A 17,251-nucleotide genomic window follows, 5' to 3' on the forward strand; every position below is an offset into this window, starting at 1 on the left:
ATCAACCAGATAAAGTAAAACATAATAGAACTTGATATTCAGCTAAATATGATATTTAGAGGTAGCTTCCAGTAGCACCATGTAGACCGTGAAATTTCAGCTAAGATGGGCCTACTTATAAAATTAAACTACCAAATTAATAAGTGCATATTGCAGAATATGTGAAATGGTGGCTGGAGTCCCTTTTGAAAAGAGGTGATTGTTTCTCATTGCAACACATCCATGCTGTCTTTCTATTCTCAAAGTATGTCTGGTATTTCATTAAGATAACTGTTTATTAATTGCCTCTCTGTCTGGACCATTTTCCCTAATGAATTTATCCTCTGGGAGTAACTCATCTATGCAGTAAACAGCAATGTGTTAAATGCAGGGCGTGCTAGACCTCCATGGCTCCGGACCTCTCAAAATACCTTGTGATCAAAGCTAATGACTGGATACCATCCCAGGTGTTGCTCAATTTAATCACAACAACCCCAATACCCCTTTGTTTGAAGGGTGGAACACTGAAGCTAAAGAACAAATCTAGGTGGCTAGCACCTTTTCACTAATTAAAGCACATGGGTCTCTCCCTCTTGTATTGTTTTCTGGAATTCCTGTGTTTACTCACGTAAATTAGCAAAATGCTTTGAAAAACATTGGATTGAAGAATATAAAAGAGAAGCAATGGAAATAAGCAAGCAGGCAAGCTTCAAGAGAAGAGGAATCACTCTTGACAAGAAACTGAGAAGAACTACCATCTTGCCCAGCTGCCTTCTGAGACCACGGATCCAGGCTCTTGGGGGAAGCTGCTAAGAAACCATCACCGCCTCTTGCCTGCATTGGTGAGGATAATTGCTTTTGCAGCTAAAATATACTGGACTTTTGGTTTGGGGGCTCATTTTATATGTTTATAAGTATAGTAATTAAAGCCTTTCTGTCATTATCGAACGAGAGTCGTGTCAATTCCTGCGCACACTAATAGCAGATCCCAGTCTGTGAGTTAACACACCAGAAAGAAAGGGTCATCTAAGCTTCTCCTGCCCTTACCTAGCCAGTATTTGGAAAGTACATGGCCCCAACAGCCTTTGCTCCCCTCTCAAGAGAGCGGTGTGAACTGGAGCAATTTCTGTAGGAGAGTGGCTCTTTCAAGAGGATGCTGAGGCCTCTTTAAAGCAGTGCATGACACAAACAAGGATGCTCCAGAATGTCATCCCAGCACTTTTTGTGGAGCTGGAATGGTATTCTAGTATTTGGTCATTGGTTTCATTCTTTACCTTGCAATATGCATGGCAGCACCTCTGTGGTGAAATGGTGCATTTTGGCACTTTTGTTTTTAGGACTCAAGCACTACTTTGAAGTAGAGACTCAGCAACTGCCAGCAACCCAGGTGATAGTGGAAGGAGAAAGGTAAAAAAAAAAAAAAAAAAAAAAGATTTAAAAGTACCGAATCTAAATGGATAAAGTTCACATCACCACAGCATCTGAATTAGTAGATGCATATAGGTCACTTATACTCAAAAGCTATTCTAGGAAACACATAGCTGGGGTTCTACATTTATTGCCTCAATTACATTGATATCAAGTACGTGCTGTTTACAAATTCAGAGAGTTTGTCTGCTTGTTAGCTCTGTCAAGTCAAACTGGGATCTGAAAGTTACTTTTTTTTTCCCGTAGCTCTGCCATGGCCAATAATAAAGAGTCTGCAATTACAATTTAGAGAATGATCCTGCAAGGTGCTTAGGCCTTTCTGGGAAGAATCCAATTTGATCTTTCATAGATGCATTGGCTAACAGAAGCAGTAAACTTATTTTACTCATTAAAGGAAACAGACAGGACTCTGTCAAGAAGGAGCCTTTTTGAATGTGAATTGTGAATTTTAACTCAGGCACTTCACTGATCATAACCATCTTTAAATCAAGAAATGTAAAAATAAACAAAACAACATTAAACAGATCTAGAGCTGTATGATGGGGTGTCCCCCACACTGGCTGGTAAGGGGTTAATAGAGCCCTGGGGAGACTATGCGAAAAGCCACTTGGGGCCAGGCAGGTCCCTATGAAAAGAGCTGCAAGGCAGAGCAGAGGCAGTCACTCTCTCGAGGTTAAGGAGGGAGGACTGGCTGCCTTGCATGCTGAGGACAGAGCAGTGCTGCAGGTAGGGAGAAGCTAAAGACAGCTCCTGGCTGGTGGCAGAGACTTGCAGGCTGAGGCCTTGAGACAAGGGAGAAGAGGGCACTGGGACCACAGAGAAGTGGCCCAGGGAAAGGTGTGGATGAGTTTGAGGGGACACAGCAAGTAGCTACCATCTACAAGGACCTTGGGCTGGGACCTGAGTACCCTCCTCCCCCGCCTCCCTCACCCCTGGGGAAGTGACTGGACAACTGGTTGCCACTGAGGCAAGTGGCTACACAGCAGACTGCAGCAGAGTGATGAGAAAAAGATTAAACAAGCTATATAACACTTGAAAGAGTTAAAAAACTACCTGGCTGTTATTGCCAGGAACTTCAGGGTTAATTCAGATGTTTATTTGTATCTCAATCATTTGAAGCAGCTTTGCTATGAGACTGTTTCCAATTCCTAGGCAGCAGCATCATATTCCTGTTCTCACAAGTTTCAGGCTGTAGAGCCAATCTGCATCCTGCATGCTTGGTTCCACATAAAACGTGACAATAAGAGTTCACTCTAAACGAGGAATGATCCATTCCTAGGACAATAAAATATCAATAATCTGAGAAGTGCTAAGGTAAGACGGACACCCTGGTGTAATTCTCTGTATTGGTTGGCAGTGTAAGAACACCACAAAGTACTTACAAACTGAGGCTATGAACATGCAATCTGATCCACATAGGCAGACCCTTATGCCTTCAGAAACTGGACCAAAGTCAATGCGCTGCTGAAACGTCAATGGAACTGACAACCCCCTTTCAAACCTAGCAAACAAATATTTATAAAAACCAAAACTTTTACTGTTTAAAATACTGTGGTAACTGGCTAAGTCAATAAGAACATATTTTCTTCAATACTTATCCCATAGCAACCACTGCTTAAGAAGAATACTGCGCTATTATTTATTATACATTCTCTTTAGCCTATCTCAAAACATGGCTAAATGAAACTGAAAAACCAAGGAAATTTTCAAATCATAGCTCTCAAGGTCACATTGTGGGGTTCCACACTTCTTGTTTCTCAGTTATATCCCAGGCAAGATTGCCCAGTTCAAGTAAAAAATTGTTTTTTATTCCTCTAACTTCCAGCCCTGCAAACTCAACCTGGTATTTAAAAACCGGGATTTTTCTGATTCATACATCATCATCGCAACATTTTATACGGTAAATTCTGCCTTGAATACACCTATGCAGGCAAAATTTGGCCCTGTAGTTAGCGTTTAGTTAACAGTTTTGTTAATGTCAGTCTCCAGCTTATTCTCTCATATCTCCGCTGCTGTACAAGACTGAGAGGAGTAAAAACTTATTTGTAATCACGTATGTAAACAGATGACAACCAAGGCCACTGGTACACTGGAAACTTTTGCTGGTTTAATAATGTCATTAAAAAATAAATCACACCCCGAGCTGACATTTCTACACTGCTAGACGCTTGTGCGTAGATGCAGTTATACCAGCAAAAAAGTGTTTTTGTTAGCATAGCTTATTTTGTTCAAGGAACTGATATAAGCCATTTCAGCAAAACCTTTCCTTTTCTGACATAAGCGGCACATACACTGGGAGGGTTTGCTGGCAAAGGTATACCAATATAGCTACACCAGCAAACCTTAGAGTAGGCCTGAGAATACACACAGGCAGCATATCTGTTGTGTGAAAAGTTGCCATTTTTACAATCTTTTTTTTTTTTTTTTTTTTTTTAAGGTAAGAATCATACTAGATATGCCATTTCATTCTTAACTTACCTGTTGTGCCTAGGTATAGCAGGACAATATGCTATGATTGTACACTGTTGCAAAATTTGTAAATCGAGCAAAATTGTTTGTGAATACAATCTGTCAGCTTTTCAAAACCAAGGGCTGTCAGCCACTCCAATGCATGAGTCACTCGCTTACAATTTAAGAAGCTAGGTTCATTTGTGACAGTGATATCCCAGGGAGCAGAATTCTTGTACATTTCAATATCCTTTCTGCTCATATTATCACAGCTGGCAGACAGAACCCAGAGGTGCATGTCTAAAACAAAACATAACCAATGGGCCTGGTTTTCAGCTCCTAAGAAGGAAAGCATTTATAGATTTGAATCTGCACATCTCCATTTGGTACACACGTGGCCTGTGCAAAAACAGCTATTTAGCCATGTGCACCTACAACTGGAGATCTGTGCACTCAAATTAGCTATTAATTTGTGCAGCTGAAAATCTGATTCAACAGATCTGTTGGTCTACAAGAGAGATGAGAGCATCCATCTATTTTTGAAGGTTTTCGTACTGCCATCTTCCTAACTTTGTCCTCTGGGACCAACTCGTAATCATAGTGTTGTAAAGTTGTAGGAACCTCAGTCACTTTGCAATTGTTTAAATAGTTACAGAATGGAAGAAAGCTTTGCAGCCCTGGGTTGAATGACAATTCAAATGACAGTGTAAATTGTCTCATTGCCTCGCTAATCTGGAGGGACCACATCTGTCTGCGAGGGAGTATTTAGACTACAAAAGTCTACTCAGTCCTTGAATTCTCTGCCAAAACGGTAAACAAAAGGGTGTCATGTTTTGATTATGTGACTTTAAAAGTAAATAAATAAAACCTAACATATAGGTCAAACAGCCATGAGATAAACAAACACTTTTGGTCAATACTACCCTGGGCAGATTTAAACAAGTGCCATGGTGATGAATGGATTTAGATCTTATCTCCCCCTTTTGATCCCTCAACTCACCTATGAACACCTGCTGAAGTGATGGAACAATCCAGTATCTAATGTTTGGTATAAATTTATTTCAGATGCTGAGCTTATCTATTGTACTGGATATTTCACAGTATTAATATGCTTCAGTCTATTTCATTGTTACAGATCCACTACTGTACATTCTACCTGCACAAAGAACAAAGTAAGCAATTGACCTAGCAGAAAACAATCAGACCAAACTATGAGAATTGAACTTACTTAGATGAAGGCCCTGCCTAAATGAGTCCATTTAAACAACAGTAGTGAAGTTAAATATCAAAGTAAACCATTTATAATGTGCAAAGTGACAGTGATCTAAATTGCAGAGGAACTGAATGTCTTTAATGATGCAGATATTTTTTCTGTATAATGTCTGCATTACTCAGTTTTTATTGTTGCATATTGTGCTGGTTTTCCTCAGCCAATATGCATCCAAGAAGTGCACGAAAAATCACTTACCAGTGACGGAAGCTTTTCACAATGGGTGTGGGGGCCTAAACAATCAATTTCTGCAGAATCTAAAATTTCATTTTTTAATAACGCTTCTGGACCTTCTGGTTGGAAAGATGGCTTTCCAAATATGAACCAAATGTAAACCAATGTGATGCAGTCTTCCTGATAGACACGTTATAGTGCCTCCCATGTTTGATCAAAGTTTTGTCAAGGGGTTGCAGTGTGAAATTAAAAATATTCGGGTTAGTTTCACTACTGTTATTCAGACCCCTGTGGACAAGAGTCCACAAAGCGGGCAGTGCAGGATTGATTTTGCAGGTTCGATTGAGAGGCAGTAAAGACTCGCTCAATCGAACCCGGAAGTTAACTCCGTAAATCCACCCCAGCAGATAGCGTAGTGCTGTGTCGACGGGAGGGCACTTCCCGTTGGTGCAGCACAGTGGAGACACCGCAGTAAGTAGGCATTAGGAAGTTGACGGGAGATACACGTTGCTGTATGTAGCTTGCGTATCTCCCGTCGACTGCCACCGAAATCCCTGGCCAGTGTAGACCAGGCCTAACAGGTAAATTAGGAAGAGACACCTTGCCCCCTTTGCTGCTATCAGGAGCCAGTTTCATTAGCCACAGCAGGAAAGGGTACATGGGGACTCCTAAAATTACAGTGAGCACAGAGTCTTTGCTCATAACAATGTCATTTGGAGCGAATAAAGTCCCTGCTTGTCCAAAAAGGCAAACATCAGATCTTTCCAGCACCTTGGCATCGTGTGCTTTGCCTGTACATCTCACATTGCATGTCCATGAATCTCTTTCTGTGATCAACCAAGGCCTGCATGACAATGGAGTACTATCCTTTGTGGCTGGCATATTTATTTGCTCCTTATGGAGGGCAAACTATGAGCACATTAGTGCCATCAATGGCCCCAGTGCAGTTTGGGATCTCTGAAAGCTAGCAATTATTTAAGGCTTTAAGGCACATTGTTTACCTTTAGGTAAATGCCAGTCCTGATTGCTTCACAAACCTCCACAACTACAATCCCAGCGGTTGACTTGCCAACACCAAACTGGCTAGCAGCGGACCTGTTGTAATCCAGCTCAGCCAGTTTCCAGATGGTAATAGCAATCTGCTTCTGGACTGGCACAGCCTTCTTCAAGCATGTTCCGGTGCTGGAGGATCAGGGCAAGCTCTTCACAAAACTCCATGAAGGGCTGCTACCTCATGTAACGTTCTGGAGCCACTGCTGGTCACTGCATGCTGACGTGATCCCACCATGCAGTGCTCATGGTGCTGCTCTAGAAGCACCGGTCTACATACGTACAATCCATAGTTATGGCAGCAAGCAATTAGGCTGCAGCTCCCAGAGCTGTACCCACCACTGCTGCCTTCAAAAGGACAGAAACTGCCACTGTAAGGTCCACCATTGTCTCACCAGCCCTCTGTCTGTGTCCTGCAGCAACAGCGAAGCCACGAGCAGGAAACGTTCTTCCACCACTTCGGAATCCAAGGCCTGTCTCTGGCTGGAATGGACAAAGCCAGGCATGTGCAGAACCAGAAGCGTCGCAACTGAACATTGGCAGAATACTTCCAAACAGGGTCACATGGTGAACAGACAAGTTTTCCACAATATGCCGTGAACCAAGCCCTAGAGCAGCTCCAGCAAGTTAAGTGCTTGAGCACCCCAGGACACGTGTCCAGAAACCCATGCGCCAGACATGAATCAACATGCTGCCTGTGTGCACACAGCTACATGGGTACGAGGCATACATACCAAAGCAGTGTACGTGGTCTCAGGTGAGCTAGGCAAACAAGTTTGCATGTGCAGGTGCCCAAACACAGGTACGCTATGCAGTGTAGACATATCCTGAGGGTGCACAAAGAATTACAATCAGAATAATCCTTCTGTCCCCCAGCAGCTAGAGGGGATTAGAGCTTCAAATTCATCAGACATCTATTATTGAGGGGATGAGATGAAAAATGCTCTATGCACCACCAACATTCATACCTGTCTATAGCCCAGGGGCTTACTTCTTTTCTGAAAGGGGTCTAAGTAAATTTTTTGAACCTTGCTGCCCAATGGGTTAAACATGCTTATCATAGCATTTTAGAGTTAAACTCTTTTAGCAAATATATTTTTTTGAGAACAGTAAAACTTAGTGAGCCCAGATCATTTGAGGATCTGACTGATATCACATGGAGGTTGCATATAAAGTAGACAGACATTTGACACCAAATAAAATGTCTGTACTTTAGTGAAGCTCAATGATGCTGTGTTTGCAATAAAGGCTTATTGCACAGCATGCAAGATGTAGTGCTACTTTTGATAAGCTGAATAACTAGAGAGTCTGTAAAGAGAGGTTTACCTCTGAATATTCAACACCACAAGCTGGTAAATAAACACAGCAAAAGGACTGAGTCTGAGCAATGCTGTGTTCCCTGGACACCCCATGAAATCAAGGGCAGTGATGGCACTCAGCACCTTGCAAAATGATGCCCAAAGAAACAAACAGAAATAGAACATGTGCTACACTTAGCTTCATCAGGAAAATGCTGAGACTAAAGAAATCATGGAAAATTGAAAGTGAATTTCATGCAGGACTCTGTCATTCCCAGGAAAGGTGCTCTATAAAGAAAGATTTAAAGCAGTGCAGTAAACTAGGCTAAGAAGCAAGTGGGGAAAGAAATTCTTATGAAAGTTCAAGGGGAAACCTGACAGGTGCTTAGAAGCGATGATGAGTCACTGTTCAAACCACTACTAGTAAAATATTATCTAGGTACTTATATGAGTCCGCTGTTGTTGTCAGCCTCAATATCCTATTTGCTCATTTCTCCCACAACTGCTCCCCTATCATCTTTTTTCATACCTTCCTCTATGTATGGAATGCCCCCTCTGAGCTTATCTGCAAGGCCACTACCCTCTGCTTATTTAAGTCCTTCTTGAAGATCCACTTTTTCCAAGATGTTCACAAGAAACTAGTCAAAAGACAAGTATTTTTATATTTACTAATAAAATAAAATTACCGCTTTGCCAAGCACATGCCTTTACTGAGTAAATGTGTAATCTTTTTTGAGCAACCCTGGGTCCTTCCTTCCCCTTTCCTATCCTAGTGTTTTTGGGTTTTTTTGGTCCTCATTCCCATTACACTATAAATACAATTAGATTGCAAGCTCTCTGGGGCAGGGACTATGTTGCTTCACCTATACTATGAAGTGCTCAGCACACATTTCTTCACTGTAAAAATGATAAATAACAACTGTGTACTGCACTTTCTTGTAGTTACTTAAATCTAGTTGCTGAAGAGTTCTCTCTCAAATTGCCTAAACAAGTAGGTACATTCACACGAAAAGTCAGCCCAGCACAGCAACCATTCAGAGTCTCTGTTTAGCTCCATGAGTCAGTGACGTGGGAGCTCAACCACGGTTCAGTTTCACTCATGTGAGGCAGGGGTTCTCTGTCCTACCATTGCCAACAGCAGGTGCTAACACTCCAGACCATGGGAAGTTTGTGTTAGATATTTTTTCTAGCTATCTGAACTACAGTATGACATTTATTTAAGAGAGAGAGGGGCCTTGCTCTTGAAAGAAGCTTGTCAAAGGAGGGAGAAACCCCAGAACACAATGAGCCTGTCAACAGATTCTTCCAGGTTTTGTCATTACTTCCCCTTTCCCCTGCCCAGATTTTGGAAGAAAAGTAGAATAGCTCTGCTATATATTGTTTCACCTGTATGAACTGCTGAGTGTGGATTCACTTTAGACTTAGAACTGACATAGTTGAATCCTCATGTTTATATTTAGCTGGAAATTGAAATTCATTTGCCATCCTGAGGTGTAAATTGAACTAAGCAGAACCTACAGCTCTCTCTTTCCCTTCACAGCATCATTGTTTTGAAGGTTACATCAGCTGTATCTGACGGTTATTGTTTGTAAGGAAAATAATAGGAGCATAATTTTTTTTAAAAAATGAAGCAGTGTGATGCGAATACGTTCAATTACTGGTAGCACGTGTGTCTATTCGTCTTTCAGCCCCGCCCTCCAGTCAGCCTATCTTTGGCATTCGTGTTGTATTTTAGGCTTTTCTGGCAGCAATGGCAACAAGAAAATGAACACTGTACAATTCTCACTGGTTTCACTTTGCTTCTTATAGCAACACTATGAAAGTTACATTAAACATGAGCACAAATTTACAAGTTGCATTTACACTGAGGGGACATTATGTGAGATTCCCACACTTGAGGGTTAGAGAGCACAGGAAGAAAAAGGAATTTGGGATACTTATACTAAACTTAAACACCAGATCCAAGCTAAGATTTGCACGGAGTCTTCTGTACCTTAGAGTGTAGCAATCTCAGGGCTTGTCTACACTTACAGCATTGCAGCCGCACTGCTGTAACACTTAGTGAAGATGCTATCTACACCATGAGAGAGTTTCCCTCCCATCTGCATAGGTCTGTCTACACCTGGGGTTAGATTGATATAACTGCATGATGTAGTTATGCCTACATAAATTGGTAGTGTAGACCACGCCTATGCCTTGCAAATGAACTCCTAGGACTTCCTGGATTAAGGTAACCACAGCAATGTGTATTGCAGAATTTAGGAAAATAGAAATGAAACATATGTTCATCCTCCTTTGCAATTGCTGCAGGGAAGAAGAGACTGGGAAATAAAGGAAAATTCCAGGAACAAATTGGAAGAGACATCTCATCATCTTCAAAACTGGAAAGCTAGGCTGTGTAATAAAGACCTCCTGATCTGAATAGAATATGAAAAGAAGGACGAGAGCATGAAGACAAAGGACAAACATTTCAAAACTGGGGGCTTAAATTTAGGTTCCTATCTCCATAAGTAAGTGCATAAAGATAAGTGACTATTTTCAGAAGTGCTGAGTGCCCACAAATCCCAATGAAATTCCACTTTTAAGGAGCCTTTGTTACCTTTAAAAAAAATATCCAGACACTTACTAAGGTGCCTAAGTTCACATTTCAGGCACCTACCTGTCTTTAGGCATCTAATATTGAACATTTTAGCCCAGGGGTGTCAAACTTGCTGATGGTGACGGACCAAATTCTCATAAACTGCACTTCATAAGGGCCATGCAACACCCTCCGCCAAAAAATTTGGGCCATCTTCCCCTTTTTGGCGGTGCGGCATCAGCCCTTTTCAGCAGCGGGATTTCGCGGGGGACCGTGTTGCCGGACTAAGTGCCTCTACTGAGGTCTCTACTGCATAGCTATAGGAGTAACTCCGCTAGCTGGTAAAAGCGGTAGATTCTTATTCTCTATGGAAACCAGTCTCTAGAGAGGAACAACAATGTAGCCAGCATCTTACACAATTCTCCTGTCAGGGGAAGCTTCATTCTGAACATCTGTCATTCCCAAAATTTGAATGTGGATACCACTTTTTAGCAATCCACCAAAGGTTATCAGTGGGGTCAGAACCTAGGACCTTTAGCACTAAAGCACAGATCTTTACAATTTGATCTAATGCAGTGAACATGCAGGGATTGGAACTATGGTGGCTTGTCCATATAGAAGATAATAGTCTTCTACTGTTAACAGCTACCACAGTTTATCATGTGAGCTAAAGAGGTGAGGGCTGAAATTCTCATCTGTGAGTCATAGTTGGGATCCATTACATTTACATCACAACACAGGTACTCTGTGGTTGGAGACAGTGGTATTGGTTTGTTTGTCTTAGCAATCATCAGTTAAAGCCACATATGCACTAATTTACAGTGGGATGACAACCTTCACACCAGGACAAAATACATATATTTTTAAATAAAAACTGATATCTTACATACACACAAGTTCAAATTGTGGAGAGGTGCTAAAATCAGCAGCTTCTTCCATTCTTGTTCCTATAATTTCCCACTGTCTGCAGCTGTTTCAGAACCGTTTTGGACATCCCCTTCTGGCAGCTCACCATATTGGTGTGGGGAAATCCAAACCTTTGGATCCCCTGTTATAAGCCTCTTGAGTATAAACAGAGCCCAGGTGCTGCTCCATCCTTGGAGTCCCTAGGCACAATCTCAGGGCACAGACCCTCTAACACTACTTCCCAAGAACTGCAACTTTACGGTCCCTGCCTAGGCCTCCCCGTGTAGCTTAAACACACCCTCTCCCAGAATTTTACCCGGAAGTGAGAGTCTCCTGGGTTACCTCTTCAAGGGGCCACATGATAGGTGCAGCACATAACACATACAGCAGTTTGAGAGGACTTGAACACAGCATTGCTCTTTAGAAGCACTAGAGTTACACAGACCCACAGATAAATAAATCCTACATGCATTTCCCCTCACTCTAGCTCACTCTTCCCCTCGGAGTCCATCTGCATTCAGATAGGGAACATCTCCTGCCCTCATCTAGCTGCTGAACAGCTTCCCTCATCTCAAGCTGATGAAAGGCTGCTGAAGAAAGCAAACAGAGCTCTCTTATCCAGTCCCTCTGTCAGGTGAATCTCTGGTCAGAGGCAACAGCTGACAAACAGGTGATTTTGTCAGGGGAGGGGCTGCCCACCAAAAAACCAGTTCTCCTGGTTCGGAGCTAGTCTTTTGTCTAGACTGGCTGCACTTCAATGGTTGGGCTCTTAAGTCAAGGACCCGCTTTTGTCAGTCCTTGCCAACCACCTTTGGAATTTCAGTCCAGCCTGGAGGCAAAAGCAAACAAAGAAGGCAACTAGTCTCTATATTCAAAATGGAGTTTGCAGCTTGGCAAAGATACATACAGAAAATTCATAAACTCACACAAAATTCAGAAATTGTACAGATTTCCCAAATCGTCACACAAGCCATGGATCATATTCAACTGATGCTTGAGGGCAAAGAGTTGAGTGAATCAGTAAGTTAAAAAAAAGATTTACCCCTTACAGTTACAACAGCTTCAGGGAGGATTATGGGTGACAAAACAGAACACAATTGAAAATATTACTTACTTTTCATTGTGGTGGCTTATTAAATGCTCGTTCTGTGTACCCTGTGAATCACTCAATCTATAGATGCTGATTATGCTCTATGTTTAGTACTGGTATCTCTTCATCTATCTAGGGGAGGGGTTGTACTGCCACCCCTTACTGTGATGTCTTAGCATAGGGTAACCATATTTCAAGTTCCCAAAAGAAGACATTGCTGGAGAGACGAGAAGGAAGGAAGGAGGAGGAGGAAGTGATGGAGAAAGAGTTTGAGGGGGGTACAGTTGGGGGTTCCTGTGGTAGGGGTGCTCACTGGAAGTGGGAAGCAGTGTCACTCTCTGTCATGGTGGTAGGATGACTGGCACAAGCCCAGGACACAACAACAGCCGTCAGTCAGCACCTCCCTGTGGGATTCCTCCCCAGGGCTGAGGGCTGGGTCCTGGGTGGGTGGGATCCAGCAGCTGTGGCTTGCAGGGGAATGGACCAATCAGCTGTGGATGCAGGGGAGGGACCAACCAGGAAGCGGACCAATCAGGGCTCTTCCCAAGCTTCAGCTTGTCTGCTCTGCAGACCCATCCCCACCCTGAACATTTCCTGTTATTTGAAAAATCTGGCTGGACAGAGAAAGGAAGCTCAAATAAAAAGAGGCTGTGTCCGGGAAAACCGGACAAATAGTAACCCTATCTTAGCACCTTGTGAAACAGACTGACAATCATCAACTCCCTTGTAGACTTCAATGAGTACCTGGCTCTTCTCTTTTTTCTGGAGACAAATCTGCTTGAAGTAGGGCTTGTTGTTTTTAATTTAAGCAGGGTGTTAGTGTGCAGCAAAAGAGTGGCTGACATTGTGAATCTTCTGGTTATGCTGGTAAGGCTTTATCAGAAAGGAGGGTTGGCCACCACACTGCTGTAGCTACTTTTTTGTTTGTTAGTTTATAGCTGTGCTCCAGAATTTGTCTTCAAGGAGCTCTACGTGTTATCTCAGCTTTCAATGGGAACTATCATGAAAAATATATATTTCTGGCTTATTTCACTCATGCAGCTAGTTAAATAAGCCCTGGGTCATAGTCAGTGCTTTTCCAGTATGCGAATTGCCTGGCCCTATGGCTGCCGTTTGCTTGCATAGGTTGGCTGCTGCTTCCCAATTTCTAGGAGCTTTTTAGATAACAGCTGCTTCTATCTGATGTATAAGTTACTTGAACATACATGTTCATAAACACTGCCTGCTTCCACTGTATACAGTTTCAACAATATTATCTAATTCTTTTTAGTATTTAATAGAAGAATGGTGTCTTTCAAAGCACTTCTAGATACAGACATAGGACAATAGTACTTTGTTTTTTTATAAGTCTCTCTTGCAGCCAGATTCTAAACTATTAGGAGTATAATTTCTTCTTGAATAGGAAGCAGAATTCTAATTAAATTCTACCCAGGGAGCCATTCTGCACTTTCTGCTCTTAACTCCAAGACAGTACATACTGTCAAATGTACAAATCTCGTAACGACAAACATCTGAAAACAACACACAGTTTTTAGTATATAATAAACAGAATCAAGAACAAGATGCAATTTTTATTCATGATTTTCAATAGAACCACAGGATGCAATGATTTAAGTTTGTCATACACTGCTTTAAAAAGTCACCATGTGCTAACAATTATCATATAGTTGTATCTGAGCTACCACAAACAAGTATATGGAGTAGAAGGGATTATGTCATTCATGTAAATTCCATGAAATTAAGGCACACTGAGTGATTCATAACTTAAGCCATATTACAAACAGCAGGTATTTTGCTGGGCTAAGTGAGGAAAGCAATGAAAACAAGTGGCATTTTTAATTGTGTTCTGTTTCATCTCTTAAACCTTCCTGAATCTGAAGAAATTAATTTCAGAAGGAAGATTAAATTAGACTGTACTTGCTCCTGAAATCCTGAGCATAGATTAAAATAAACTGTACAAGAGCAAAGGTAACACTTTATGTTTCACGAATCTGTTTATCTTTAACTCAAACTTTGAACTATTGTGTTAATACCCGAGATGAAGCAAGTTTTGCTCAAATACCGTTCAATCTATATAAAATATACGTTCTGACTGTCAGCTCTCAGATTAGAGACCTGTAAAAATGCAACTAACAGCCTTGGCACTATATAAATGTTTTTTAAAAATGATGTAATCCTGTGTTTACTATTTTGGAAAATTGTCTAGAATCAATCATGAAGTAACAGGTTAAAATGTGCTGCACAAATCAAAACTATTAATGTAATAGATCTTAGTGCCTTACTTGGTTTTTCCAAACTTTGATTTTGTTCATATTTCTATGGATGTAGATGAGGTACTCTCAAACCTTAGTGTCACTATAGCATTCACAACAGGGAATGATTTAATGATTCATTGCTACATGCCTCGTATGGATTGTGAAGCATGAGACAAGTTACCTTTTTCTTACTGAAAGTTGCTAATGAAAGTAGTCCAACCATCAGGGAAGTGCATGAAGAATGATGGCCAGAAACAAACGTCAGGGAAAGCTTCCATCTGCTCCCAGCTGCTGTAGCCAACGCCAGTCTAGCATTCTGCCAACTTTGTAACCTTTCAGATTTAGCTTTTGTAAAAGTAACTAAAGAGCATGTTAAAAAGGCTGCCAAGGAAGTGCTATTAAAGGCAGCTGGGCAAAGGAGGAGTGAGCATCAGGAGAAACACCACCCACTGCCTTCCTCTGCCAATGCTGTTTTACTGCTAAGTTTTTACGTTGCAGCCTCCCCCTCTCTCTCATACAGTGAGCATGTGGATCCATGTAACAACAGGATCTGGTGACATCTAAACTGATCAAACTCTTACATTTGACCAAGATTTCAGAAGGACAAAACTGTGATTTGTAAGATTGTTGATTGAGGGAGTATACAGGAGAGCTCTGTGGGGGAGGGGATGTGGCGGTGAACTCTGGAGGCTTTGTCAGACTGAAGCTCAAGTGACCCGTCACGGCTGGAAGATTAATTGCTTTGGTGAGATGGAGGGGGATGTGTCCTAATCCCCCAAACATCTTCCAGCTTCCTTTTGCAAGTCCCTTGGCCACCTCAAATTACCATTTCTATCTCAGCTTTGCTCAATCACAGTGTGCTTTGCAGCTGCATCTATGCTGAGTCCACCTACCAGCTTGAGTCTGAGTTGCAGCCACCACGTCCCCCTTCATTCCGTTGTAATACCATGCTTCGCGTTGTGTCCCAAACATTGTCATGGCACAACCGAATCAAGGACAATGAGCGAGAGGCAGCCTAGCAGGCAGATGGTGCATTGGGCCCAGCAGAGAGCTAGCTGCTGGGCTAAATTTCAGCAGCAGAGGCAGAAGGCAGGAAAGGGCAACCCAAGGTGAAATAGGAGAAACGTATTTCAGAAGAACTGTCCAGGACACTATAGAACACTCCTGCTAGATCAGGACATCTGTTATCCCAGTGATGTCCTATGAACATTTCTCAGGGGGATTTAAACTTGGATACATGACAATACCACAAAGGCTCAAACCACAAATCACAACATGGCTTAGGAAAATCACGTTCCAAAGTCATATTTTAAGAAAAATATGCAATGTGCACGATGGATGGTACTGAACTCAATAGTTGAAGTTTCATGTCTCTTTTCCAAACACAAAATTCTGTAATGAAGAACATTACACATTTAATTAGTTGCAAAGAGATTCATCTTAAAATGCTGAGGTAAAAAAGCTTGTAACAGTTTTTTCTGAAACCAGTTGCTGTAACTGTATTAAACTCTGCATTGCCTCAGTGAAACTGACTGTTTCAAGCTGAGCAACAACTGGCACTGCTACACCTCCTCCCACTTCACCATTCCATACTGTACCTGTTTGAAAAGCTACCTAGAGATCTGCATACTTGAAAACATTAAAAGAGAAACTTGTGGCATGAGACAGCAGGCAGTACAGGCTGCCCTGAAGCCCTTGGGCCAGTTAAATTGCCTTTTTTCCCCCCTATAAAAATAGGCATGGAGAAACCTTCAATGCTGAAGATAAACCAATTTCATCATTTACAGATTCACAAATCCTTCTATGATAAGTATTGAATGTTTAACAGTGAGTCACTAAACAGAATCACAGTAACAGAAGTTTCAGTTTTCACTGAAAAGGTTAGTAGCGAGCGGACCTCTAAGGCCTGGTCTCCACTGGCAATGGAGGTTGACGTAACGCCGCTTCCGTCGACCCCGTAAAGTATGCATCTCCACTGGCGTGTAAGTTCTGTCGATCTAAATTGTGGTAAAAATCGACCTAATAAAACCACCTCCGCAAGTCGAATTTCATGGGTCGAATTAACGTCAGTGTAGGCAGAGCACGACGTAAATTGACGCCATTGGCCTCTGAGAGGTATCCCATAATACTCTGTTGCGACCGTTCTGGACATTTGCGCTCTGCTGTAACATGGCTACGTAAACAGGAAATAGCTCCTCCCCTCAAGCCCTGGGAAATTTTGAATTCCCATTTCCAGTTTAGACAGCGTGGAGAGAGCTTTGTAGCTGAACTGCTCATGGCAACTGCACAGCCCAAATGCGCTCCAGCATAGAGTTGACCAGAGGTCTTGGATCTCATCTTTCTGTGGGGCGAAGAGTCTGTTCTGACTCAGCTCCGAGCCAGCAAAAGAAATTTAGATATCTACAAGAAGATACCTCAGAGCATGTTGGAGAAGGGGCACAACAGGGATGTGAAGCAGTGCCGCGTTAAGATCAAAGAGCTGCGGCAGGCTTATCAGATTGGAATGCGGGTCTGGAAGTGCCTTGTGAACATGAAGGGGAGTTCTCTTTACATTGTAACATTTCTTTTACTACTTTGGGTCAGCTAACAATGGCAACTTTGTGCTTTGCTTTTTGTACAGTTGACACTTCAGCCTACCTTGCAGAACTCCTGCTGAAAGACTTTCCCAGATTAGGAAGCGGGAAAAAAAAAAACCCATAGAATGACATGTTCAGTGAACCAATGAACACCTCCGCAGCTGCTGACACAGAGCTCAGAGGCTAGAGGATGTCCTTG

General features: G+C 42.1%; 1 protein-coding gene across 7 annotated transcripts in view; it reads right to left on the reverse strand.

Annotated features, from left to right (window-relative positions):
- Positions 1-17,251, reverse strand: part of FARP1 (FERM, ARH/RhoGEF and pleckstrin domain protein 1) — a 343,144-nt gene that overhangs the window by 198,670 nt on the left and 127,223 nt on the right. The window contains exon 1 of one of the 7 annotated variants that reach the window (XM_067536886.1): positions 7,084-7,383. The exons of the other annotated variants lie outside the window; for them this stretch is intronic. Within the exon in view, the coding sequence (XP_067392987.1) occupies positions 7,084-7,173 (90 nt within the window). The 5' untranslated portion in view covers positions 7,174-7,383. Of the gene's footprint in view, positions 1-7,083; positions 7,384-17,251 lie in introns of those variants that run through there. 7 annotated transcript variants of the gene reach the window in all.

Source organism: Emydura macquarii, unplaced genomic scaffold (assembly GCF_026122565.2).
Source record: "Emydura macquarii macquarii isolate MOO-44397 ecotype Brisbane River unplaced genomic scaffold, CSIRO-AGI_Emac_v2 contig_3671, whole genome shotgun sequence".
Lineage (NCBI taxonomy): Eukaryota > Metazoa > Chordata > Testudines > Chelidae > Emydura > Emydura macquarii.